Here is a 25191-nt window from a genome sequence, read left to right as displayed (position 1 = left end):
AAAGATGAAAGGAAACATGTGAACACAAAAGAAGAACACAACAGTGAAAAGAGTGATAGCCATGGTGACAGGGGTTGTGGAATCCAAGTCCTGTGGGAGTGGTAGAGGTCCCTTGAGAGAGCTCTCTGCTTAGTACTGTACTGGCCATAGTGCTGTAGTCTCTGATGTCTAATTCTTTATGAGGACTACCTTCCAGGCACTATTCCTACCACTACTGGACCTGCCCTAGTAAGCTATGACCCAGACTGAGATCACCCCTTAGCAGCAGCAGCCTACGACCTAGAATTGTAGGATATTTGGCCATACTCTACTAGTATACATTAGTCATGTATATCTCATTGTGAATCTATTTTCATGAACCAATGATGAAGATGCTTGACATTGGATAAAACTATAACTAATGGACTTGCCTTATGTAATGATGGGTCTCTTAAAGTACGTACCATAGCTTTATCAACTTTGATTAGCTCCACACATTCTATTCTGGGGACGCGCGTAATGACGTCACCATGTGAAAGCATAACAATTGAGGACTGATGGCATAGTCATATTTCTTACGGATTCGATGACATTTCCTATTGGCATAAATCAGTAATGTATAAGCTGGACAGTGTTGCTATTGAGTAACAAGCACCATCACAACAACGGCTACTAAATACAGTACATGATCCAGAATGTAGATTATGGTATTGTTGCCTGCCAAGAGAAATGACATCTTATGTGCTCCACTTCTATACTTGGACGTGCCTAGGGCAATGCCGATCACTGCCTCTTTGGTGAAGGCACCGACATCATATCCAAGTCATAGCTGTCTTACAAGGCTACAATTCCTATCTTGTATGCACGGAGTAGCAGACGGCTACAGACTGGTAGAATACAATTTCAGATTCGGATGATCAGCAGCTTAGCTGCAATTAACTTTGTTGATCCCAACTGGAATAGTCACGAGGTGCCACACCCACTGGATGCTCGGAGGATCGTGACGGTGATATCCATCGAATCACAGAACCCTTGGGGGCCACGATTCGCTTTTTCGCTGAGATAGACACTTGTATGAAGGTTGAGGGAGCTGATCGACTGTGCAACGGGCTAATTGTATCATAATCGGCGCTGGATTGCGCAACGCAATTGATCTGCGACCTGGTGGATACCCTGTCATTAAAGAGACACAGCTTCGAGAACAACGAGATCCGTGCTCCCACTTACATCAATAAGGCTGACGACCGAATTTATGAAATTTAGATCAGTCATGACATGTGGCTGAAACGATGCAGCTCGTTGTGGTTGACTCTCCGCACGATGACCGCGAGATGACGGCATTGCTCCTTGCCACACTCTAGGGATACCACAACTCTCCCAGCTTGACGTAATCCCCAAACATGAAAGTGAGAACATGCGCTATAAAAGGATTGATCATTCGTCTTAAGTTCGTTTGAACCAATCTACAATCCATAACAAAACTACACATATTAGTTCGAATACAGAACATCGCAAATCTTCTACAAAATGTCCAACATGATGCATAAGGTGAAGGAGGCCTTGACTGGCCACCATGGTGACTCCCACACAACGAACCATGGGCCTCATGACTCCAAGGCTGCCAACAAGGTCGATCCTCGGGTCGATAGTGACCGTGGTATGTGTACCAGCGTTCAACATTGACAAAGGCCTGGACTAACAGTGCTTCTTGTTAGACAACCGCGCTCGCCATGAGGCCATGGGAGGTACTGCTGGTCCTCATACATCCGACACTGCCAACAAGCTCGACCCTCGTGTAGACAGCGACAGAGGTATGCTTTCCTTCTGACCTCTGACTCTGCTCGGAATCTAACTTTGCAGACAACCGTGGAAACACCACTTCTGGCGCCTATGGTAGCAGCAACACCTACGAAACCACTAGCAACACCTACGGATCCAGCAACACTTATGAAAATACAAGCAGCAATGCTGGTCCTCACGGCTCCAACGTTGCCAACAAGCTTGACCCACGTGTCGACAGTGACAGAGACAACCGTGGTACTACCGGCGGCTACGGCACAGGCACTACCGCTGGCAACACTTACGGCAGCACCAGCTCCAACGTCGGCCCCCACGACTCCAACATTGCCAACAAGCTCGACCCACGGGTTGACTCCGACGCGGACAACCGTGCCCGTCACTCCGCCATGGGAGGCACCGCCGGACCCCACGGATCCGACTTGGCGAACAAGCTCGATCCCCGCGTCGACAGCGACAGAGATAACCGTGGCCTGGGTACTGGCACTGGCGCCTTCGGCTCCGGAACCGGAACTGGAACGACAGGCTACGGCACCACTTCCTCAAACGTTGGACCTCACGACTCCAACATCGGCAACAAGCTCGACCCTCGTGTGGACAGTGACCAGGACAACCGCGCTCATCACCAGGCTATGGCTGGCAGCAGCTACACTGGCGCTGGCGCTGGCACTGGCACTGGAGCTACGGCTGGTCCTCATGGCTCCAACGTCGCGAACAAGCTCGACCCTCGTGTCGATTCCGACTTGGACAACCGTGCCACCATGGGAACTCAGCGTGGTTTCTAAGCGACGGCTAATGGATGGGAATGATATTTGATAATGCTTTAATCCTTTGTGATGGAATAACTTTGATACCATGAAATTGCACGATTGATGACTCTATAATTTCGGCTTTGTATTATCAACTTGATAGTCTGCTACAATGATACTTTTTGTCTATCTATTATAAGATGTCTCATAGAAAGAGGTTAATTAGTCCCTCATCTTACTGACTAGATTAATCGCAGGGATGAGCATCAGCAATGACTTAGTACTGCGCTGTTTTACGACCTGCATTGTCACGGTACAGGATGGCCCTGAGACTCTAATGAGCATCCGGGTTACATTGAATGATATTATGCACAGAGGTGAGTCCCATGCCTTCATATTGTACTACGATTGCAGTGCTAACACACGGTACTGAGTAGCAACAACACCGAGATCTCCTCGACTATCGACAGTATCCCATCCTCAATACAACCCCGACCAGCTCCCTCAACTATACGCCGCTATAGCCTTATCAAACGCATCCGCAATCTGCTTATTGATCATCGGCGCGAGCTGCGCATACAACGGCGCCAACTTCACCGCAACCGCATTCCCAAGCTGCCCCGACAAATCCTTCTGCTGCTGCAAATTCCCCTTAACCAGGAACGCCAGCGATCCGATCCCCAGCAACCCCGTATCAAACTTGGGCTTCTTCGCGACGATATTGTTCAGCGTGGAGAAGATCTGCGGCTGGAGGTTGATGAATGCGGTTGCGACAGTGAGCGATTCCGCGTTCGTGAAGTTGGCGGACGCCTGTGTGGTGGAGATTGCGTCCCGGAGGTCGCAGGAGAGCTTGACGGATTCGACTTCGATCTTGAGGGCGGTGAGGGTGCCTTGGATGCCGCCGTCGTAGGAGGTGACGGTGTTGTTGAGGACGACCATTTGGCTGGCGATGCTGTTGACGGCGTCTACGACGGCTGTGGCGTCGCGTTTGGTGATTGTTGCGGTTGGGATGGCGCTGGCGAGCGCCGTGGCCGTGAGGAGGGAGAAGAGGAAACGCATCTTCACTTCAGGTGATGATGAGGAGGTGATAGTTTACTGCCTGTGGTTGTTGAAGAAGTTGACCAGGGGAATTTATACCCTGCACTGCATCGTGGACTCCCGGTCTTCACGATCTTGCAAGAATCACAATGTCTGTGCCCAATTGCGCAGGTTCCATGAATTCTTCCCCCAATACTATAACAGGATTAATGGGACTATATTGTACCCCGCAAAAAGAAAGCGAGATGCAATATTGCAGACAGGGGTCCGAACGAATCATGCTGCCTCGTGGCTGACGAGTTGATGTAACCCCACATGTGAACGGGGGATCCTCCCGAGGCTTGTTGTGAAAGTGAAACATTTTGCCTAGAACAGCAAGCTTTGCGATTATATCGACCGTTGAATCCCTGTTAAGATGTTGTGAGTGGCCTTGTAGCCGATTCTTTCACCTCGGATGGGTCTATGACTCTATGTTGAAGGTGGAAGCCTTGTGACCTGGTGGTCTAGTCTTATTCCACCGGACTACCAATAGTGATCCGCGAATCAAGTGAATCCGTGCAGACTCTGGCTAGATGCTCCATCACAATTCCAACCCCACTGATAGTCAGGTCCAAAGGTTCTTTAACTGAGCCGATCTGAGCCGCGGTATCGATTCTCTGTACGATTTCAAAGGCGTCAGCCCAATGGAAGAGCTCTCGGGCATAGGCCTGGGAGAACTGAAGAATTTCACTGAGCAGCATGACGCCTTAGTGAGCCTGTCTATCCCTCCTTTGTAACGTTTATATCAATCCTCAATTTGCAATAGCTTCGTCAGTTGAAGCTGTTACTAATACATCTGCGGTGAATGCTGTATAGACGACTTTCCAGACGGTACTCACATATCGATGGCGTTTACAGTACTTTGCCTAGTGGCAGACTAAGTGCCCTATGCGGAATACCCATGTCCTCATTTGCTGTATTTGTTTGCCGAGTCATGATCTCAGTAATCGGTAAATGTAAGCGCGAGGCTTTTTGATGCCATGGGGGATCCTCCACCTGTTAGAGTGTTGATAAATCCCTCGGCTCTAACGAATTATCCCTGGTGATATAAGAAAGTCAGCAATCTGGTCATAAACCCTGTAATATGCTTGGCGACTTACAAGTATTTTCCATCAGCCAGGGCGACTGCCCCACAAAAGCTGTTGATAGGCAGATACTGGACTCCAGCACACGATGAGGTGTGATCTTGCCCCTGCAGAACTGGAGTCTAGACTCTGAGACAATCAGGCAACTACCGATAGGTAGGATTCTCTGTCACCAGCCCCGGAGCACGCTTTCTAGTGCTAGCAGCAGAGCAGGGGTCACCAGCAGACACATAAAGTAAGGTGTGCTCCAATCTTGAGACAAACTATGTTGGTTTGTTAGGATTTGATCCTAGGTGGTTATGTTGTCTTGGACAGGTCTATTAACGAAGTGGTAACCCTGTGACTTAATTTTTTTCTAAACAAACATTTTTTTGAGCTATGGATAGGGATCCACAAATCCATTGAATTAAATGTCCCCACAGATATTAACTGTCCCTCTCGATAAAGTCGAGACAAGCGAATACTACTCCTTAAGTTGGCCTTAGGCTCGTTGTTGGCGGTATTCGTGAGAGAGGATGGCGGGGAAGATGGGCCAGGAAGATCTGGCGATTGCAACACAGGCCTTGTTCAATACTCTAGTCCGTCAGCGGAGTCTTCATCTGACTCATATTCTTCCAAGTCCTTCGGCTCCGCCCCTCCCCTTAGGGCAAGCACGCGATTAAGGATCCACTGCAATTCAAGGATCCGAAAATCGGGCAGGGGATAATTAACGGGATCAGGAGTCTCAAGAGTGATTGGGTCACCAGAGAGGAGTGGTTTATCATCGCGGATATTGTGGAGTCCAACCTCATACTCTCTTGGGTGCTGATTTGGTGGAAGCTGCGGAGCAATGCTGAAATCAACAACACCTGTATGTTGCTTCAGCCACCAAATCTTCAGCATGATCCACTTGCCTTCCGGATCTTCCTCGACAGGCTCAAGCGCAAAGTATCCCCTGGTGTACAGCTCATGGGCGTCGGGGGAGAGAAGTATGAAGTTTGCGGCCCTTTCAGTTCCGAGGACATGTCCAAAAATGGCATTACGCCATGCTTCGACCTTTTCAGCAGACCAAAACTCCCTTAAAGCGTCAAAAAATTGTTTGACACCGTTAGAATTTGGGTCACTCATGCAGTGGGGGTATAAGTGGCACGCCTCGCAGATGTCCTCTCTGTACTTCGATAGAATGCAGGTCTGATCGCGCAAACGACACTAGGATATCATGTGGTTAGTGCTAATGCAGTTACAATAGATTCTGGCCGGAAGGCATAGCTTACGTCGCGCTTGGCTGGCTCACTTCTAGGCGGCTTCCCCCAGGGCTGGCTCAGCGGTTCCCCTTTTCTTTTCCGCCCCTTACCAGAACCCCCTGGCGATGATGGGAGCGTCACCACCTTTAGGGCTCGTGGAGTACTGGGAGAGCCTTCGTCCGTGCTCGGCCCAGCGAGGACAGGGGGGGAGACAACCCACGCAGCCTGCTGGATGACCTCGGCCTCGGCTTGGTCAGCAGCTTCCTCGTCACTGTCATCATTCGCCGCCATGACCATGGGCTTTAAGAGGTATGAAATTGGGCTGAGAATTGTGAGAGGGCTTTGAGTGTGTTGATACACTCAAGCCACCGGGATATCGTATGCTCCTCGAAGATCGACCACACCTTCTGATTGCTCCGCTGCCCTCATCAGTCACGAAGTAACCAAAACGGGGGAGGTCAAAGGTGATGTAAAGAGCAGTCGTCTGCTTCAATATGATTTTAATGACAATGATGGGCTAGTCTCCATCTATACTAGTAACAATGCCTTACCGATGAAAATTCCACAGCCGATTGACAGCCAAGTTTGCCTTGCTTGTTTCTTCAAGCGGAATAGGTATGCATACTACATGAAACCTTGTCTGACCCAGAGTCTCTCAGCATAATCCTGCAGTGCTCGCTCCGAGAGGATAATGTCTCTTTCATGGGGTCCTGTTGCTTGACGTCCCATAACCTTGTTGAAAGGTAGCACTAGTTGTCCCCCAGTGACGGATGTCGTGTTATTGACTCGGTATACCCGGGTTGTTGAAGAGATGCTAGCTGACGCAGGGGAAGACCGTGGGACTAGATGGTCGGTCCTGATCCCATGCTGCCATAACCATAGCCTTCACGAGATCATGCAGTTGCGCCGAGAATCGGGGGAGGGCTTTGGGTGTGTTGTTACACTCCAGCCATTGGGATATTGTATGTTCCTGGAATATTGACCACACCTTCTGACTGCTCCGCTGCCTCAGTCAGTGGACGCGTCCCGCTGCCTGGAACAGCGTATTGAGATTCAGGGGGGTTCAAGGAGGATCACACAGCTACACTCCGCGTGGAGGTTGAGGCCATAGGCCCCACATTAGTATGATATGAGCAGGATGCAGCAGGAGGATTCGCAGAGGTCGAAGGTGCGATTCAGAAGCGGGGTTGCCATGTCAAGCTTTGCCCACAGCTCTTGTTTTTCGGTTGTCGGAATGTCGTACGTGGCCGATGTTCCAGCTCTCGTGGTCAAGACTTGGAGTCCGACTTCGACAAGCCGAAACCCTATAAGGGGATACCTAGTCTATACGCCGGGATGGTGTGGCTTGCCTCCTGTGCTGCTCGTGATGCTCCTGCTGGAGTTGCCGCTCTTGCAGCTGACGTCCCTTGCGACGTCGTTCCCTCTGGTTGGGTCCTTTTATACGAGCACGGACCGAGGGCGGTTACTTCCAGTAGCGAGGACCCTGGTGTGATCGAATTCATTAGATTGAGCTGTTTGCATGCTCGGATAGTTCAACGCACCGTCGCGATAAGAACACAGTCCTTCAGGTTATGTCTATATGCAAGACATACCGGCAGTACTTTCCCTATATCAAAAGCCGCGAGTAAGTATATTTCTCCACGGAAGATGCCACTCCAAGGACATACCTCTCTTCTTCACCTTGCCTGGTCCCCTATCAGGTGGAGGCCGACCACCGTTGCCGCGATTGGGGCGTCTCCCACCGGAGCAATTTGCTCCTTCTGGCGCATGCATGGATGCATTCAGACCTTGGACCGCCATAGTCATATTGGACAACCTTGCTTGTTCAGCGATACTATCTTTAAGTTGTTGTCGAAGAAGCCGGGTCATTCTCGGGTCCAGTCCCGTTGGCGGAGCTGCTACCTAAGAACAGGAGCTATTCAAGGGACAATCACCCTCCGTGACAGCCAGGAGGCCACTGCTGGAAGAACAGTAAAATTTCAGTCAGCAATGCTACCACAACTAACAGGACTTGAGAGTTGCGCAGCAGTAACGTACATGTCATGGAAACTATGCAATCCCCATTCTTGCCGAGATGATAGGAGCATCTGCGCTGCTTGAGCCAGCCATAGCTGATGGCATCAAAGTAAAGAGTGTAAGCAAGGCTTTGAAATGTACAAACAGGGAGTTTGAGATGATTTAAGCTTCATTTAATTTGTGATGAACCTATTATAGAAGATGTTGAGAGGTAGAAGATTATTCCATTGTGCAGCGAGTCAATCTTCCCTCTGATTTAGTCTCGGTCCATCTTTGAAATATTCACTAGCAGCTTTGCTAAAAGAAAGTGAATATAGCTTATATGAATAGAATAAAGGTCTCCTGCCGCTGCCTCTCGAGCCTTATCTTAGAAGACTTTGGTGAATGCCTAGAGCCACTATTTCCACAAACATATTATCGTAAAATGAGAATACATTCTTAGCGACTGGTTGAATACCTATAAAGTACGGATCTCGATCAGGCAGATCTCTAAGTCCAGATCATGCAGCAGGGATTAGAGGTACCCCACTCCGAGACAACTGTCGCATTGATTCCACCTCAGGATTGCCTCGATACCCTCATCTGGTTCGGAAACAAGAAAATATGTACCATGAAATGGTAACAAATGGCTTCTTTTGATCTTAGTAATGTAAGTATATCACCCTTTACAAGGTCCTCCCACAATAAACATGCGATAGCCTGCCAAACGAAACATTTGACAATATATCTATGATTTGTTGTCAGCTCCTTGTCCTGTCAACGTTCGTTACACTCGTTCAATAGAAGACCAAGCACGGCCTATCGTGACACATCATGAAATTCGGGATTCTCGTGACCTATGCCCTCACCGAGTCAGCGGCTGCAAAGTACTGGAGATCAGTGAATCCATGATCTTGAAAGTCTGTCTTACAGTCAGCATGGGAGAAGCTGTGGTTATGATACTCGTGCGAAACTCAACATCAGTCCCTATCTCAGACGTGCTCAATGCTTATACAATCGAAGATATTAGAGTTATCATAATGAGGAAGATACCCGGTGCGACTCTTCAGGCATGCTGGGAAGGTCTTTCCGCGGATTCCCAGCAACTCATGCTGGACCAGCTCCGAGGCTATATACAGGAATGGCGCAAAATTGGGGGTACGTTCTTTGGGTCTGTAGACCAAGAATCCTGCCAAGATACGGTGTTTATGCATCCATGGGGGAATCAGAATTATCATCATGGACCATTCAAACACGAAAGGAATTCAACCAAGGTGTCGTCGAAGCGCTTAAGAACACATGACCTGGTGAGCAGCTAGTTGATGAGGATGACTACCGCCTAGCAGAAGATATTCTTGCATCAGGGGAGAATGGGCAAAGACGAGAGGAAATTCCTTACTCATGGTGACCTACACCCCACTAATATCATCATCAACGATGGTAAGGTAGCTGGAATGATTGACTGGGGCGCAGCTGGATACAGTATTGCATCAAGGGAATACTTTGGCTTAGGTTGGATGACACCGGATTCATCAGGGGGAAAATCAGCATGTACCATTCTGCCCTCGGATGAGTATGAGTTTTGGGCCAAAGTGAATTATTCCATGACTCAATACACGGGCATCTAGGTGTACATAGTTCTGCATGGACGTTGTTTTTTAAAGGTAGTCCAATTATTCCAATAATCTGTTTTCCAGCTCCCTTACTCAATCCAGTAGCTTCAGTTTCATAAGCTTCTCTGCTTAGAAGAAACCAATGCGTCAAGAGTGGGTGTTCACGAGGCGAGGAAACACCGAGACAATTCTATCCAATTCTCCATCTAAACATTCTAAGTGTTTAAAGAATGAACGAGACAACCAATCCAAACCGGACAAGGATAACACATCCTTACTGAGTCTCAGGTTGCGTCTGAATCTCAGCCTGAGTCTCCATCTGACCCTGACCGTGACCCTGAACCTGTCGAAGCAGAGTCGGCGGAACCGGCTCATGCTCCCACCACTGCTGCTTGAAGAACGCCTCGTCAAACCGCGATTCAACAGCCGGACGTATTCTCCGTCTTCCTGCAAACGGCACATCGCCATACATATCATAAAAGCACCCCTGGATACTCATATCCTCCGCAAAGAGAAGATACCCCAGCTTCTCTGCGCAGTCACGACCATCCGTCTCCCTACCCCGCCAGCAGAACTTCAGCCGTCTGTCCTTCTGGAAGCGGATGGGTGATTCCTGAAACAGCATGATGCCACGATAGACGCCCATGGCGAACATGCCCCAGACGCAGCTTTCCCTGCGATCCACGAGAAGACGCATCCTGAGTTTGCTGGCTTTGCGCGACCAGTTGTGTTTCATGGCTGGGCTGGAGATTTCGTAGCTGCCGCAGACGACATCGAGGAACTTGTCTTGGTCGTGGCGGGCCCGGGAGCGCTGCATGGCGAAGGAGGTTGCGTGGAGTCGACTGATGGTGCTTGGGGCCGGTTGGGACTGCTGAGTGAGCTCGTCTGGTGGCGGGGTAGTGTGTGGTGTCTCAGCTGGTTGACGGGCAGGAGAGGATGGGTGCACTTCCGTGGTGACCTCGTCCTGGTCCTGACCTTCCTCCTCCTGATCCTGCTCGCAGTCCATCTGCATAGTCTCGTCATTCACGACCTGCGACTCCGGCTCGGGAGAATGTGCAAGCAGCACCAGGCGCTGTGACTCCGGCTCCTTCGCTCTGTCGTGCTGAAGATAATTCCAGTCCGCGACGAACGTCTCAATCGGCCACGGGACCATGGGCGGTCCGACCTCCCGCACGGCCTTGAAGTCGCACTTGTCGTCGGGGAAATCGGCAACGGCCATTCCCTTGAAACAGCCAGACACAGGGCCTTTCCCACCCAGGGTGATTTCTCCGATTGTGATACCCTCGTTGTCGTACGCGACCTCGGGCTCGTTCTCGCAGACGCCTCGCCACGCGAAGGAGTACGTGGTCGCGGTGTTATCCCGCGGCCCGGGATCGATGAGCATCAGGCCCTTCCAAACGCCAATGTCGAAGCAGCCCCAGAGACGGTCGTAGTCCCAGATGAGGGTCATCCGACATTCCTGGTGAGGGAGTTCGCTGATCTCAAGTCGGTACGTGCCCTGGAAGAGTTGCATCGCAATGGCATCTGCTTCGGAGATCGACAAGCTGCACAGGTAGTCGTTGTGCTTGAACGGGATCGGAGCGGGAGGGATTCGCCGGTTGCGATTTGCATGAGGACCATTGAGGGGTGTGATCGTCGTGAGACGATGGAATATGTCGGGCAAGAACTCCTCATCGGCGAGAGTGTTGCTCTGGTTCGGCTGCTGGAGCTCCATGATCTGTGTAAGACCAAGTTGACTATTCTCACCGGTCTGAGTGGCTTCAGATGATCTCTTCTTCTTTTTGTTCTTCTTTCTCTTTCTGCGTGCTTCTTGGGTCTCGGGGAATTGGCTCTCCGGGCCTACTGCTTCGCCTTCCCCATGGAGCTCGTAGAGAACAGATATTTCATGCGAGTCCACAGCGTCGGACATGAGCTCGACCTTTCTTTTGTTCATTGTGAGGGGAAACTAATGAATGACAGAATGAGATAATGAGTGACAATATGGAAAAGAGCAAATGAATGAAAGGAGAAAAGAGTGATGAAGAAGAAGATGAAGACAGAAGGGGGGCGCGAAACTTTACTCTGTCCAGAAAACAGCTGCTTTTATACCAAAGCTACTTCACAGTCGTTCATGGCCTCCCCGAAGATTGTCCTCAGTTTGGATACTTGCTCCATAATTTCGAGGCGAAGGGCAATTGATGTATCACAACTGTCATCGATCAGTACCCACCACCTGTCGAACTACGATGGCCACATTCTGGTGGACCTCGTATGGACATTTACATCCTGCCGTAGACAGGTAAGTTGTGATACATATAAAGCTGCTAGAACAGGAACAACTGACGAACCTGGAGTCTTTGGATAGGAACTATTTGCACGAAGCACAGTAGACTGTGTGGTGGCCGAATAGTGAATGAAGAATTACACCATCATAATAGTCAGATGCGAGCAAAAAAAGGAAAATATCATCATAGACAGAACTAGTGAAGACCATCAGAAAAGTGAAGATCTTTACAAGTAGGACTCCTTTCAATTAGAAATGTTGGGTAAAGGAGAAAAGGTCAAGAGTCTTTTCGCCCTGACAGGGCATGCTGGATGAAGCAAAAAAGCAACGTGCAGATTATGAGACACGGGGAAGAGAATATGACAGGTAAGAGTGACTGGCGTCCCTGACTGCAGCTGAACTCTCAGGTCTTGTGAGAACAACTTTCATGTATTTCAAGGGTCCTAATATAGACACACCCCCTTGATATGATTAGTTAGAATCAATGTCATACGACGCACGCGACTTGCTGCAATCCTATCTTTCTAATTTACAATGATTGCACACACTGCACTATCCCTAGTGTAGTAAAATCAAAACTTCTTATAGAGGTAAGCAGATATCTAACTAAAGCTTTAATTCTTAAGTAAATACTGGGTGACTCAGTCAGGTAAGCCTAGTAGATATCTAGGTATATTATGGATGATTAATAGAATTAAATTTGATATTTCTACTAGTTAGCATTCGATATCGATACTAGATGATATTCATATTGGCATTTGATATTGATACCAGATGATATTCGATATCAATGCTAGATGGCATTCTTGGATAGGAGAGGCGGCGCCCTCACCGGGTACTCCACCCACAGGAGCCTAGGCCAGGATAGTGCCTGGTGCTTCTTCCATTCTGTTCCCAGCACCTAGTGCTCAAATTTGCTGCTCTTCATCGTGTATTGAGCTAGTTGTAGTGGATCCTCGCTTAGGTAGCACGTCCCAGGTACCTTGGGAGTGGGTGTTGTGCTTATATTGACGCTCCTCGGGCGGAGGGAGCGTCGATCAGTGACTCAATAATACGAGAGGCCACCGTGGCCACCAGCGAAGTTCTCTTCTCCTGGACAACATGTTGACAAAGAAATACTGAATATGTGTTGCCTGCCAGGCGCCAACAATACCTTCTGGTAATCAAAAAAGAAGGATATCGCCTCAGTCTCAGGACGGAAAAGCAGGAACTGGATTTGCTGAGAGCCAAGATGGATAGTAAGCCCCCCCGTCCAGTTATCCACGCCAACAAGGCTAACTTAGGGAGAACTCTCAAAATGGATCTTTGGCGAGAAATACCACCGTGTCTTGCTCCTGGGAGAAGACAGCTGCGGCAAGACAACCTTCCTGCGCCGCCTCAAATTCGGCAAAATCGGAGAACATGAGCCGCTACCGACGAAGGACTTGGATATCGAGACGATGAACTACCCTGCCACCTACAAGTGGAATATATGGGAGTTTCGGAGTACGCTACTTACACTTTTCCGTTTTTCGTTTTCCGTTTTACATTTTATATCTTGGTCTGGTAGATGCTGACCGACAGGCATCAGTCCGATGCTGGCCCATAATATGGCGGGAGCTTGCGCCACACACTTTGGTTGTGTGGTTGCACGATTGCTCTACCGAGGAGTGGCCACCCTGGAAGTTTCGCAGCTTGCTAGAACAGATGGTGGAGAGAGGATGTCGGTATATCTGGGTTGGGTTGAATAAGCAAGATTCTCCGAACGTCTCGGAGGAGTTGGTTCAGGAGGCGCGACGGAAGTATGAGGAGGAGTTTGCGAAGTATAAGGATGACCTTTCGTGGAAAGTATTAACGCATAAGCTGAGTGCGAAGACTGGGGTAGGGGTAGCTGAGGTCCTCGAGGACATCTACCAGGCCGTGAAGAGGGTGAATCTGGAGCCTGCCAAGGAGGACAACCGGGATAAGACGGGGACCGTCATAAGCGACTCAACGGATGAAAAATTGACTACTGAACAGCTGCAACACCGAATTGAGAAGGAGGTTACTGCCGACACGCTCGACCCAGGTGCGTTCTGGACATCCTTCCTGAAGGGAAACCTGCCAGCGTGGACTCATTACACCTATCTGAAAGCGCTCTATTTCGTCATCCTCGAGTCGGCGAAGAAGAAAACCTTCTATGAGATAGCAGAGGATTTTATCATTCACCTCAACCGACTGAGAAAGATATCCCCTCAGCTATTCAACAACAGCGAGACACCGAGAGCCTACGTCCATGCCCCATTCAGCAGATGCCTGGTCACATTCTGGACTCTACAACTCCAACACGGAGTCCGGGACTATCGCATGCACAGTATGAGCGCAGATCTTCCATCTCGAGAAGAATTCCCCCAAATCCTCCGCCGCTCGCCATCATTGATGAACACCTATCTCTGGAAAAGCTATTACTCCTTCAACCCCGTCTCCAGACCACGGGACGTCTGGTCAATCCCGACTTTACGGCATCTCCCAATACAGACAGATTATCTCCGCGATCCAGTGACAGTGCCTAGGAGAGACGAGGGGCCAGATAAACTCATACGCTACGCCTTCGCTGTGATGCAGTATGTGCGGAACACGGGGGCGGCGCGTGGGCAAGTAGTTACACAGGCGCTGGTAGCACTCCAGCAAGCTACTATGCGTGCGAGGACAGCGGATTCGACCGTTGAGACGTACTCGGAGACACAGGGGTATTTCTGGATTCAGATAGTCCATGCTGCGTTGCGGTCGCTGGATGATGAGAAGGGTTCGGTTGATACTTCGGAGATGTCGTTCGAGGCATTCCAGGAGACTTTCCATCTCAAACCGACTGGCTGGAAGGAGTATTACTCGAAGAAAGCGTGGAATAGCGTCGCTGCGCGATCGCAGTTCGTGATGCCTGATCTCAAGCCGCTGCCGAACGTCATCGCATCTCTCCCTGGCAAAGAAACTAGGAAAGCACCAGAAGTAATCCCGGAGCTCCCATCCGCGGAAGAGCTTACATTTCGGGCCAGGATGGCCTGTGAGGAGTTGACGCCGACTCTGCAATCTTTAGGCCCGCCGGTTCTCAGTCACGCTCATCTTCTGTTCTACCTTCACAAACGCTTTACACAAGATGCCGAGGAAGGGATACGAAAGAAGCTCAAGCCCCGAGCCAGAGAACTGTTTAGCGAGATAGCAGGCCCGATAGTAGCTGGTGCGACGCACCGAAACTTCTGGATCCAGCAGGTGGGAGTCGCAGTGTTGAATTCGGATATTGGCAGGGGCCACTCGACATTCCCAGAATTTATTACGAGCAACCTGCACCTGGTCTTCGAGGAGCTGCATGGGATTTATTACGGACCAGGAGTCTGGACCAGCGCTGATGCAGGGGAGAAGATCCTCGTTCCCGACAGACGAAGGATGGAGACGATCGTCAACATGGCGGACGCGAACATGTCTGCAAACACAAAATAAGTTGATCGTCCATCAAGCTACTCATTCGAGACCCGTGGGATAAGGGTCGAACACCGTTGAAGGTTGTCTGGTCGGGGGTACTTGTGTTGCTGATCAGGACAGAAGGGACATACATAGCTTGGCGAGTTGTGCACTAGGCCATGCTGCATTAATTCATTCTTGCGCTTGAACCCTGTCCCATCCAAACCGTGTGGACACCCTTTCACGTCACAGAAATGGAGCCGGTCTTGCGAGCGCAGATTTGTGTGGGAGCTGGAACATGGTGGGTGGGTTCTGTTAGGGACTCTAGGATAGCTTTCTTCTCTTCTCTTTGCGCTTTGCCTCAAGCGGCTAGTTGATTTCTACTGAGCCGATGCTGGGTCTTGAATGGCGGTGTTGTACATCCGGGATGCGTGCGTTTATAACTGCCCGTCGCCCGAGCGCCATTGATCGGTGCCGTCGAGCCGAACGAGGTCCGCTCGCTTGATTCCGAGGTAGGAGATCCTGTTGGTGTAGGATAGCTCGTGGCCTGGCTCTTGTCAGTCATTGGGGGCTATTGTTACAATTCCAAAAATAGCTCACACCACGCGTTGGGTTGTTGTCCCGATCCAAAGCCTCTCAACTACGGAGTACACCGGGGGCGAATCAGGGGGCGGAGAATTGGTATGATGGGCTGACACCAATTGACAATAGGGAATGGGATGCTGGTAATTCCTTGATTAAGTTATTAGCATACAGCCTCCCTGTTCAATGGTACAGTAACCCAACCGCACGCCTTTTGCGAGCAGCCGACTTTACTCGCATTTCGGATGAACAACTAATTACTTGATGCAGGTCGGCCTCGTTCCGCAAGCCATGCGGTAGTGAACTCCCAACCAGATATACTACCAAGGCTTATTGTTCTCAACCGGACCAGGGTACTGAACTGATCTACCAAGTTCGCGTCTGTAAAGCCTTGGACCTCTATGGGGGCCTGTTCACCACAGTGAAAACTTAGCTTTGTGAGCTGGCTGAGGTTTTTCAAGCAGAGTAGGTCATCGGCTTTACAAGCCCACAGCCTAGCGAAATAATCTCCAGTTCTCGTAGCCATGGCATCTTCGAGAGGTGGCGTAGCTCACTACCTCCTGTTTCCAGGTCCTCGGGGTAATCTTCTGGGTCGACAATTCCTTGCAGGCGTAAGCTCAAACATTGTACTTCTCCGAAAGCCCGCGCTATCGATGGTAGAGCGTTTGGGTAGGTATTAAGGGACAGCTTATCCAGCACTGGAAAAGGTGATGCCAGTGCCGAAATACGAGCAGGTCACGGTCTCTGGCTCAGGAAAACCATGTCGTACTCCAGAATAACATATCTCCCATTCGCATCTGCATGAAAAACATAGTCTATAGGCTAGATCTCTGTAACAGACCTATCCAGGAACGTGGCTTGATAATAAGGAGTATCTCTCAACTAAACCTCCACACATCGCGTCTCTGCCGTTACCACGGCACCCCCTTCCCATCATACTGATTCAATCCCTCATTCTCCTCCCACCCCGGCACATGGATATTCAGAACCTTTCCATTCTGAGACGGAGTTGCCTTCTGCACGATATCGAGGACTGCCTGTGCCCCGGTCGCAGGGGGGAGATCGGCTCTCGACCCGCCCATTTCTGTTTGTAGCCACTGTATTCCAAGGGATCAGCATCTTCGTCGCAGGACAAAAAAACGGTAAATAAAGTGAGAGTAAAGGATACTTACACCGGGACTCACAGCGAGAAAGGTGAATCCCTCGCTAGCGTAATCCTGCGCATACTGCACCGTCAACATGTTCAATGCTGCTTTGGTGATTTTGTACGCTGGTGTTGGTGAGCCTTTGTAAACTGGCGCGAGAGTCATTGAGCCGAGGGTTGTCGATCTATCAAAGTTAGACAGGATTAAAGGCAAGCAACTAAAGAGTAGCACACATATTAACAACGAGTTTCCTCCGTCCCTCGCGGAGTAGAGGGAGAAGAGCCCGGGTGACATTATGGGTCCCAGTGACGTTTGTATGGAACGTCTCAGTCAGGTCATCCCTGCCATTCAGTAAGAACTGGCTCGATAGGTGCAGCGAAGCGGGAGGACATGCATGTTCGCGATTCCACCCTTTGTATGTGGCATCACACCCGCATTATTGATGAGTACATCTAGTCCCTTCCCCTGCAGTTTACCTTGCACTGCGCTGACTGCATCATGCACGCTCGCTGAGTCGGTAACATCGCATTTGACCCACTTGACCCGGTCGGATTGTTGGCTGAGTTTCTGGAGGTTTGGGTGTTCTGAGCGGGATGTTGCGAAGATCGTTCCTACGGAGGAACTGGGGAGGTTGGCGAGATGGCGCACCAGGGCGAGGCCCAGGCCGCGGGAGGCGCCGGTTATGAGGTATGTTGACATTACTGGTTAAGAGTAGTTGATAGATTTGATGATTGATGGATGCTTGGAGTTTGGAGCGGATGACTTATAATGATCAGCTAGAAGGATTATTAATATTTGAACATTCCGCTACTCCATGGTGGACGGAATTTACGGAGATAGCAGTTAAACGTCTGCAAGAATGGACTCAGGGCCATACGTAAGTTGACTGCCGAGCATCACGCTCTCATTATATACACCTATCTCGATATCATATTTCAGCCTTGGGCTGTTCAGTAGAACAATCCCTAACCTCTCTATCATCCGGCCGAGACTTCTCTCTAACCATCATATACACAATCCACGACGCCCATATCACCAATGCAATCGAACACCCAATCATCGCCCACATCCCCCGGGTAAACTGCGGGGCCAGGTTCGCGGAGTAAAATATGATACTCCACCACGCATTGACCGCATTATTCCCCATATTCATACTCGCAAGGACCACCGACCGATGCCGCGCATCCTGCGATCGCATCGCATCGTTGCACCATGCAAAGAACGTAGCTTGGCAGGCATACACGGCGCCGGCCCAGTAATATGCCCCGAACACGGTCGGGGTTGAGTCGAACCTCGTCAGGATGAGGACAGAGGTCACGACCCCGGTAATGCCAATGAAATAGGCAACCAAGTAGCGCTTACCGTGCAGGATGTCTGTCAATGTAGCCCAGAAGAGGGTTGAAGCGATCCCGACAGCCGGAACGCCTGTTGGATAGTTGTTCAGCTGCGCGACGGAGTATTTGATCGTAGGATGAGACTTCATGTACAGTGCCAGAAGTGAGTTAGATGAGAAGGACTCGGTCTCGCCGGCGATCACCCAGAGGATGACAAACGCCCACCAGTACCACGTGGTGAACAAGCGTTTGATGAAAGCCCGATTCAAGGGAGCACGCTCGGCATTGGTCACAGGCAATCTGGAAATGGCCAAGGCACGTTCCGACTCCGTCAGATATGGAGCGCGAGTGGTGGTTGGTGTGTCAGGGAAAAGAAAAAGGCCATAGACGGCAATGGGAAGGGTGATCAGCCCATCAATCTATCCCAATCAGCAGCGGATCAATTTGGAAAAGCGAAAATCTTACAATGAATAACCATCGCCATCCGGAGAGTCCTCTGACCCCATCCAGCGACGAATGAATACCCGTCTGGATGAAACCGCCAAACATCGTCCCTGCCAGACCAGATGCCGTAAAGACACCGCTACGTTTGCCCAGCTCCTCCTCCGTGTACCATGATCCAAGGATATAGTGCGTCCCTACAAACGTGCTTGACTCGGCTAGTCCGAGAAAAAAGCGGATAGCCATAATCCCCTGTGGACTGTGCACCGCGGCTGTAATCATAGTCAGCCCGCCCCACAGGAGGACCATGGCGGGGAAGAAGATGCGTGGGCGAAAGTACGTCAGAGCCAGATTGCTGGGGACCTGGCCGAGGATGTAGCCCACGGTGAAGATGGTATTGATGACATTGAGCTGGTTGCCATGGAAGGCGAGCTCTTCCTTCATGCCTGATACGTATGCATTACTGAGGTTTGCGCGATCGAGATAGTTGAAGAAATAGGTGATACAGCAGAAGGTGAGGATGAAGAAATCAATCTTGAACCGGAGTTTGCTTTCCGCGTCGTGAAACGCAGGAACGAGCCGCATCATGCTGGACCGGATGCATGATGAGGAGGAGAGGATGGTCATCACCCGCTGAGATGAGATTCCTTACCCCTCTTGATGCTCGGACTGGACAACAACCTTAAAGCTAAGTTGATCGGCCTCATGCCGATAGCAAAGAGCTCTTTTGATTCGACAAAGTTTGTCTTTTGCCAAGCCATGTCCCGTGACTTTGCCACATGGATGCCTGAAGGTTAAGGTGTCTGCGGAGATCGCAGAACAAACATTAGAAACACTTGGGTACTGTATCTGAAGATAATGTTGTTGTTGGAATATTATCACTTAGACTCCGTAATGATATAGCCAGATGCAATATCCAAGTCTTAAATAAGCTCACCCTGCTGAGACCATGAGTGACCCGCCGATCACTACGACATGCCACCCAATGGCCAAGATCTTGGCAGAGCACAGCACTGCCACCTCCCAGATAAAAATTTGGAACAATCCTTGATTCCATCCAAACTGCTTCAACTAACAACAGTATGGCTCTGGGCCTACCCTGCGTACAAAGTTCAATGCGACGTCCAATGCTACGTCCAATGCTGTCCGCTCTTTCTCTATATCTGAACGATGGAGCTCTTCTCCGGCCTTAGACGGCTCCTGAGCCGGAGGACGCGCACAGGAAGCCGAGGATTGTCCACGGCGGCGGAAAAGGTATTTGAGGGTCGGCGTCAAGATGCAGAGAAGTTGTACAGGCGTGATTTCCTGGAAGATTATTCCGATACCGAAACAGCACAGTTCAGCTTCTTCACGACCAAGCTGGACTCGGTGATTCATGCATCCAGCATCAACTCTTTGGCGTTGATCTATGGACCTCTCCACGCGCTACTTGACAGTGGAGAGCATGATGGCATTTGGTGGCTTGACGTCACGGATCCCTCAGATGGGGATATTGAGCTTCTTTCCCGACTGTTTGATATTCATCCGTTGACGACGGAGGATATCAAGGTCCGCGAGACCCGGGAAAAGATCGAACTTTTTGGCCCGTATTATTTCCTCTCACTGCGGCCGCCCCAGCAGGCTGAGGACGTCCCTGGCTCGCGGACGTCAGGGTGCAACGTCTATGCTATTATATTCCGAGAGGGAGTTCTCAGCTTCACCTTCGGCAGCAGTCCTCATACCAGTCATGTCCGAAGTCGGATCAAGGACCATCAAAGCCATCTCTTTTTAACAAGTGACTGGATATCGTACGCTTTGATGTAAGGCACCTTCCCTGCTATATGAGATAACCCTGACTAACGGATGCAGCGACGACATCGTCGACGGCTTCGCTCCACTCATCAACCGCGTAGAAGCCAGCGTGGAGACGATGGAAGACAGTGTCTCCATCACCCGACCAGATGACATCGGACTTGCGCTGAAGCAGATCTACACATCGCGCAGGCAAGTCCTCCAGATCCGGCAACTCCTCAACGACAAAACCGACGTCATCCGGTGTTTTGCCCGCCACTGCGAGGCACTGGGTTCCACGCGCGAAGTGGTCTCCTACCTCAGCGATATTCAGGACCATGTCTTGACCATGGTCTCCAACCTGGCACACTCGGAGCAGAGACTGTCCCGGTCACAGGATAAGTACCTGGGTCAGCTATCCTTCGACTCGACCCGGATGCGCAATCAGATCGTGGCTACTCTCAGCCGGCTGACGGTGATTGCGTCCTGTATCGTGCCTATGCAGATTATTACCGGTTTGTTCGGGATGAATGTCATGGTACCAGGCAAGAATAGCAAGGGGCTAGGTTGGTGGTTTGGGATTTTGGGAGTTATTCTAGCGTTGATCGTTTTGTCTTTGGCGATTGCGCGACGGAGTCGATTCCTTTGAAGTTCTAGTTTTGTCATCCTAGCCCAGGTGAATAGCTAGAGCATCGAAATACTCTATACAAGCCTTCGATATCCTGGTTGCGACCCACTTAGTCGACGATCAATATGTCAGCACTGCCGGATTTATCGGAATTACCATCAAATCGGCCGTTATCCCCTTCCAGAACGATCAACATATTCCTATAAAACCTGCTTTGCTTCTGTACCCAAGGTCCTACTTTACAAGAATCTATCAGTAACTCAGGCGTAAGTCTGACAAACTGCAACATGGACTTCATCAGTACCCAACACCACGATACCTACCCCTTCATCGCCCAGTCCACCCACCACAACCACAAAGTCCTCATCACCGGCGCCTCCCGCGGCATCGGCCTCGCAACAGCGCACTCCTTCGCGCGAGCCGGCGCCCCATCCATCGCCATCGCTGCCCGAGGCCCCCTCGACACCGTGGAGACCGCCCTCCTCTCCACAGCCAAAGAAGCAGGCCACCCGCCACCAACAATCCTCAAACTGGCCCTCGACGTCGCAGACGAGGCCAGCGTGGCGGCCGCTGCAGAGGAAGTGGCTGCTAAATTCGGACACCTCGATATCCTGATTAATAATGCCGGGACGTCAGAGACATGGGTCCCCATCGCGGAAAGCGACCCGGCGGACTGGTGGGGATGCTGGGAAGTGAACGTCAAGGGCGTGTACCTGGTCATGCGGGCGTTCATCCCGCTGCTGCGGAAGGGGACGCAAAAGACGATTGTGAATGTGAGCTCGATCGGGGCGCTGCGGGTGCGGCCGGGGGCGTCGGCGTATCAGACGGGCAAGTTTGCTGTGCTGCGGTTGACGGAGTTTGCGATGGCCGAGTATGGCGGTGAGGGGATGTTGGCGTATGCCATTCACCCTGGTGGGGTGCCGACGGAGTTGGCGATGGGGATCAAGGCGTTGCAGGGGCTTCTGACAGACACTGCGGAGCTGGCGGGGGATGCGATGAGTTGGTTGACGCAGGAGAGGAGAGAGTGGTTGTGTGGGAGGTATGTGAGTGTTACGTGGGATATGGAGGAGTTGCTGCAGAAAAGGGAAGAAATTGTCCGGGAGGATAAATTGAAGATGCGGTTGGCTGTGTAGCTTAGCATACATTGAAGAGTCGAGTCAACTTGATGCTGGAGTGATCGGATTCTCCGGGGGCTTCGCTGACGCAGCGATGGGATTATCCCGCTGCTTCTCTTTACGGATACAGCATGGCCAACTCCTTGCTGTCAATAGGAGCTTTAGCGGGGATAATGCTGGGGCAGGACGTGAAAGGACGTGTGTGAATTGTTGCCGAGGGCTTATACCAGCCTCGGAGGCAGGAAGGCCGATATTGCATTGAGCAGTAAGAACTATTTAGATGAGTATATCGGGTATCAATGATTACATCTCATAAACAATGATCTATGACAGGATCGGCTAGAAGTGGCGCCTGCAGGCTGTTTCCTTGCTACCGTTGTGAAACAGCCGCAACATACTCCATGAGGCCTGGGGCCGTCGTAGGGCCTGCCTTCCATGTGTGTGTCTGCAACCCGGGTGTCGTTTCTGGTGTGGCACGGCTGTAACGTTCAACGCCTTGCACATCGTAGGTTTGGACGGTCAGCTCATCTCGCGATAGAATGACCTTCATCTTCTTCTGTTTTCCATCAATTGAAACGGAAAGCAACTCCCCATGGTGAGGATACGTCGCCTCCCAGGAGACAGACTTGGCTTCGGTCTTTGAAATGCTCGAGGCTGGTGAGGTCTGCGATTCAATCGCCGCGACAATATCTAGCATTATGAAATGCGTAATGATTGTTGCCGCCTGATCGTGCAGCCCAATGCGGTGCGGCGAATGGACGTCGGGGTAGTGAGGCAGGTTGAGTAAGATCTCGAAATGAGTCCCAAAAGGTGGTACCGACAGGTTGGTGCGTGTCTTCACTTTGAAGGAGCTTTGTGGTGTGAGCAAATCCGCCGAGAATGTGGTCTCGAGTGGCAGAAGAAACTGTCTGATCAGACCCTCCACCTTCGGGACGGAGCGATCAGAGTTGGAAAGGTTCACCGATGAATAAGGGGTCGCGGTGAAGCTACAACTGAGGCCTGCTGATTGAAGTACTCCATAAACATCCTTCATAAAGGTCTCTAGCCACCGCACATGGAAGCTGTGCTGCAAGTATGCCATTATCGGTCGCAGCAGCTGGTATTCGGGAATGTGACGTCGTCTCGGAGACAATGCAGGAGGCGGCTGTGTTCTTCGACGTAGGTTTTGCCGATGAGCATAGCACAGCAGTATGCGGATTGAGTGGGCAAGTGCGTCGGCAAGCACGTTATGTTCTTCCGATTTCGTCTCCTCATCATCTACATATGCCTCTTGGTAGGGGTCCACAAGGTCCAGTAGAATGTCTTGCTCTTCGGACACAGGGAATTGAACCATGTTCTGGCGTGTCGTCACACCTTGGCTACCCATTATCCTTGCCTCCCGGAACAGTTCGTGGAATAGCTCCTCCTCAAACAGTGTATCTCGCGCCTGCAGGATACGGCCTTCGATTGAATCAGGGTCCTGGGCAGCCGACCGGTATGGTTTGGAACAGCCAGTGATGATGCCATGATCCTTCACTCGTACACGCACTGTCTTTGCTTTCATCGGCACCAATCCTTTGTCCAGTATCAGTGCGCCATCTTGGGATCTCCGTAGAGCTGCGAGGCCCCGGTCGCGGAATATCGGCGTCGCTGCAAAGAAAGAAGTCAGAACCTATTTCAGTGTCACTTGTTTGCTAATTCACCTTCAAGGAACCCATATTGCACACCCAAGGTTTGTCCCTGACGGGGCAGCCTGCACAGTTTCCAGCCCTTGTCCTTGACAGCCAACACTTCATGCCAATATCTCGTCTCGGACGCGACTTCATTCTCCAGTCTTGAAGCAGACTTCAACAACTTATCAGCAGCAGCATTGAAGTTCTGCAGCCTCCATCCACGCGATACGGTCTTTGTGTCTCTAACCACGGCTTCGGACTTTGGCGGAGGGCTGATGATTTCTGAATTGAGTGAACCGAGTGGTGCAACTTGCTTCAGATAAGCGGACATGGAGGTCTCGGCCTGTCGCGGGGTGTGCTTGGAGAGGAGCAGTGAAATAAAATCGAGGGCAAACATCGCTTCCATATGTGCCTGCCTATAAGACCTCAGTACGGACCGATCGGCCATATCACTGTAATGGTTGCCTTACATCGCAAACTGAATGATCTCTGCTCGTCGTTTGTATAATTGATCCAAGCGCTCTGTTGTGTCCAGCTCAGCACCAGCTCCCTCGCCCTCCTCCTCTTCAATTGTGTATTCCTTGCTCTTCTCCTCCTCGATCTTCGCGCGTAGACTCTCCTCACTCACATCGCGGAACGATCCCCACTGAGCATTAATCTGGGCGATCTCGAGAGGCAACGGATCCGGACGGTCGCGCTTTTCGATCAGGGGGCGCAAGGGAAGAGTAAATTTATCGTCAGCCATGGTAACGGTTACAGACGCGCCCTACGTCAACGAATTGTGAGCAGCGCTGAGGGATTTCTTGAGGCTGGAAATGAAAGATGGAAGTGACGCTGAGGCACGTGACAACCAGAGCTCAGACATCGTCAAATCAACAATTCACTATGCGTAGCCAATCGACCATGGTTGTATGCTAATGCAGATGATAATTACTAAAGCTTAAATACTGCTCTAATGCTAACTAGCTAATAAAAGAAGAAGGTTCTAATCAAATGCCTTGTAGTCCTGAATGTCGCAACGAATACGGAGTAGAGGGGTACCTCTCACATCGCGGCTGTACAGAGTATATATATATTCCACATTGCACCCAAAAGACAGCGATTAGAAGAGGCAATTGCGTTCTTTCCAGGCGAGAACTAGCTGTCTTTATGAGTTTGAGAATGTTGCTATCAATTGCATTATACCTGCTTATCAAAACTAACTCTATCGACTCAATTGAGACGGTATTAAGATCAATCGTTGAGCACTGCCTGAAATGACACGGTGCATCGCATCAACTTCTGTAGGTACTGCCTCTCTACGGAGGTAGTCCGTCATCGATTGATTGG

At 50.6% G+C, this 25191-nt stretch overlaps 11 protein-coding genes across 11 annotated transcripts, besides 2 other annotated features; 4 read left to right on the top strand and 7 right to left on the bottom strand.

The window, feature by feature from the left end:
* Positions 1-1506: 1506 nt before the first annotated feature.
* dprA (putative cell surface protein) lies at positions 1507-2561 on the top strand (the record flags this gene model as incomplete). Its single annotated transcript, XM_001267542.1, has 3 exons — positions 1507-1636; positions 1695-1790; positions 1840-2561. The coding sequence occupies 3 exons, from the start codon at positions 1507-1509 to the stop codon at positions 2559-2561; spliced, it is 948 nt and encodes a 315-aa protein (XP_001267543.1).
* Positions 2562-2927: 366 nt separating this feature from the next.
* Positions 2928-3584, bottom strand: NFIA_044640 (cell wall mannoprotein 1 family protein; the record flags this gene model as incomplete). The annotated part of the gene is made up of 2 exons (XM_001267541.1): positions 2928-2985; positions 3040-3584. The coding sequence occupies 2 exons, from the start codon at positions 3582-3584 to the stop codon at positions 2928-2930; spliced, it is 603 nt and encodes a 200-aa protein (XP_001267542.1).
* A 1670-nt stretch (positions 3585-5254) lies between these two features.
* NFIA_044630 (HNH endonuclease signature motif containing protein) lies at positions 5255-6201 on the bottom strand (the record flags this gene model as incomplete). The annotated part of the gene is made up of 2 exons (XM_001267540.1): positions 5255-5875; positions 5941-6201. 2 exons carry the CDS (start codon positions 6199-6201, stop codon positions 5255-5257), a joined length of 882 nt encoding a protein of 293 aa, XP_001267541.1.
* Positions 6202-7214: 1013 nt separating this feature from the next.
* Positions 7215-7716, bottom strand: NFIA_044620 (uncharacterized protein; the record flags this gene model as incomplete). Its single annotated transcript, XM_001267539.1, has 2 exons — positions 7215-7393; positions 7578-7716. The coding sequence occupies 2 exons, from the start codon at positions 7714-7716 to the stop codon at positions 7215-7217; spliced, it is 318 nt and encodes a 105-aa protein (XP_001267540.1).
* A 2076-nt stretch (positions 7717-9792) lies between these two features.
* On the bottom strand, positions 9793-11451 carry NFIA_044610 (uncharacterized protein; the record flags this gene model as incomplete). Its single annotated transcript, XM_001267538.1, has 1 exon — positions 9793-11451. The coding sequence occupies one exon, from the start codon at positions 11449-11451 to the stop codon at positions 9793-9795; it is 1659 nt and encodes a 552-aa protein (XP_001267539.1).
* A 1050-nt stretch (positions 11452-12501) lies between these two features.
* Positions 12502-12569: a microsatellite.
* Positions 12570-13012: 443 nt separating this feature from the next.
* Positions 13013-15234, top strand: NFIA_044600 (uncharacterized protein; the record flags this gene model as incomplete). The annotated part of the gene is made up of 3 exons (XM_001267537.1): positions 13013-13036; positions 13065-13266; positions 13331-15234. 3 exons carry the CDS (start codon positions 13013-13015, stop codon positions 15232-15234), a joined length of 2130 nt encoding a protein of 709 aa, XP_001267538.1.
* A 1454-nt stretch (positions 15235-16688) lies between these two features.
* NFIA_044590 (putative short chain oxidoreductase (CsgA)) lies at positions 16689-17621 on the bottom strand (the record flags this gene model as incomplete). Its single annotated transcript, XM_001267536.1, has 4 exons — positions 16689-16874; positions 16950-17106; positions 17156-17333; positions 17399-17621. 4 exons carry the CDS (start codon positions 17619-17621, stop codon positions 16689-16691), a joined length of 744 nt encoding a protein of 247 aa, XP_001267537.1.
* Positions 17622-17850: 229 nt separating this feature from the next.
* Positions 17851-19285, bottom strand: NFIA_044580 (putative MFS pantothenate transporter; the record flags this gene model as incomplete). Its single annotated transcript, XM_001267535.1, has 2 exons — positions 17851-18675; positions 18722-19285. The coding sequence occupies 2 exons, from the start codon at positions 19283-19285 to the stop codon at positions 17851-17853; spliced, it is 1389 nt and encodes a 462-aa protein (XP_001267536.1).
* A 526-nt stretch (positions 19286-19811) lies between these two features.
* Positions 19812-19841: a microsatellite.
* A 26-nt stretch (positions 19842-19867) lies between these two features.
* NFIA_044570 (magnesium transporter CorA family protein) lies at positions 19868-21116 on the top strand (the record flags this gene model as incomplete). Its single annotated transcript, XM_001267534.1, has 2 exons — positions 19868-20496; positions 20546-21116. The coding sequence occupies 2 exons, from the start codon at positions 19868-19870 to the stop codon at positions 21114-21116; spliced, it is 1200 nt and encodes a 399-aa protein (XP_001267535.1).
* A 266-nt stretch (positions 21117-21382) lies between these two features.
* NFIA_044560 (SDR family oxidoreductase) lies at positions 21383-22228 on the top strand (the record flags this gene model as incomplete). Its single annotated transcript, XM_001267533.1, has 1 exon — positions 21383-22228. One exon carries the CDS (start codon positions 21383-21385, stop codon positions 22226-22228), a length of 846 nt encoding a protein of 281 aa, XP_001267534.1.
* A 352-nt stretch (positions 22229-22580) lies between these two features.
* Positions 22581-24607, bottom strand: NFIA_044550 (mediator of RNA polymerase II transcription subunit 17; the record flags this gene model as incomplete). Its single annotated transcript, XM_001267532.1, has 3 exons — positions 22581-23839; positions 23893-24278; positions 24333-24607. 3 exons carry the CDS (start codon positions 24605-24607, stop codon positions 22581-22583), a joined length of 1920 nt encoding a protein of 639 aa, XP_001267533.1.
* Between the last annotated feature and the right edge of the window lie 584 nt (positions 24608-25191).

Source organism: Aspergillus fischeri, genomic scaffold (genome assembly GCF_000149645.3).
Source record: "Aspergillus fischeri NRRL 181 1099437636244 genomic scaffold, whole genome shotgun sequence".
Taxonomy (NCBI): domain Eukaryota; kingdom Fungi; phylum Ascomycota; class Eurotiomycetes; order Eurotiales; family Aspergillaceae; genus Aspergillus; species Aspergillus fischeri.
This window is presented reverse-complemented; position numbering and strand designations above follow the sequence as displayed.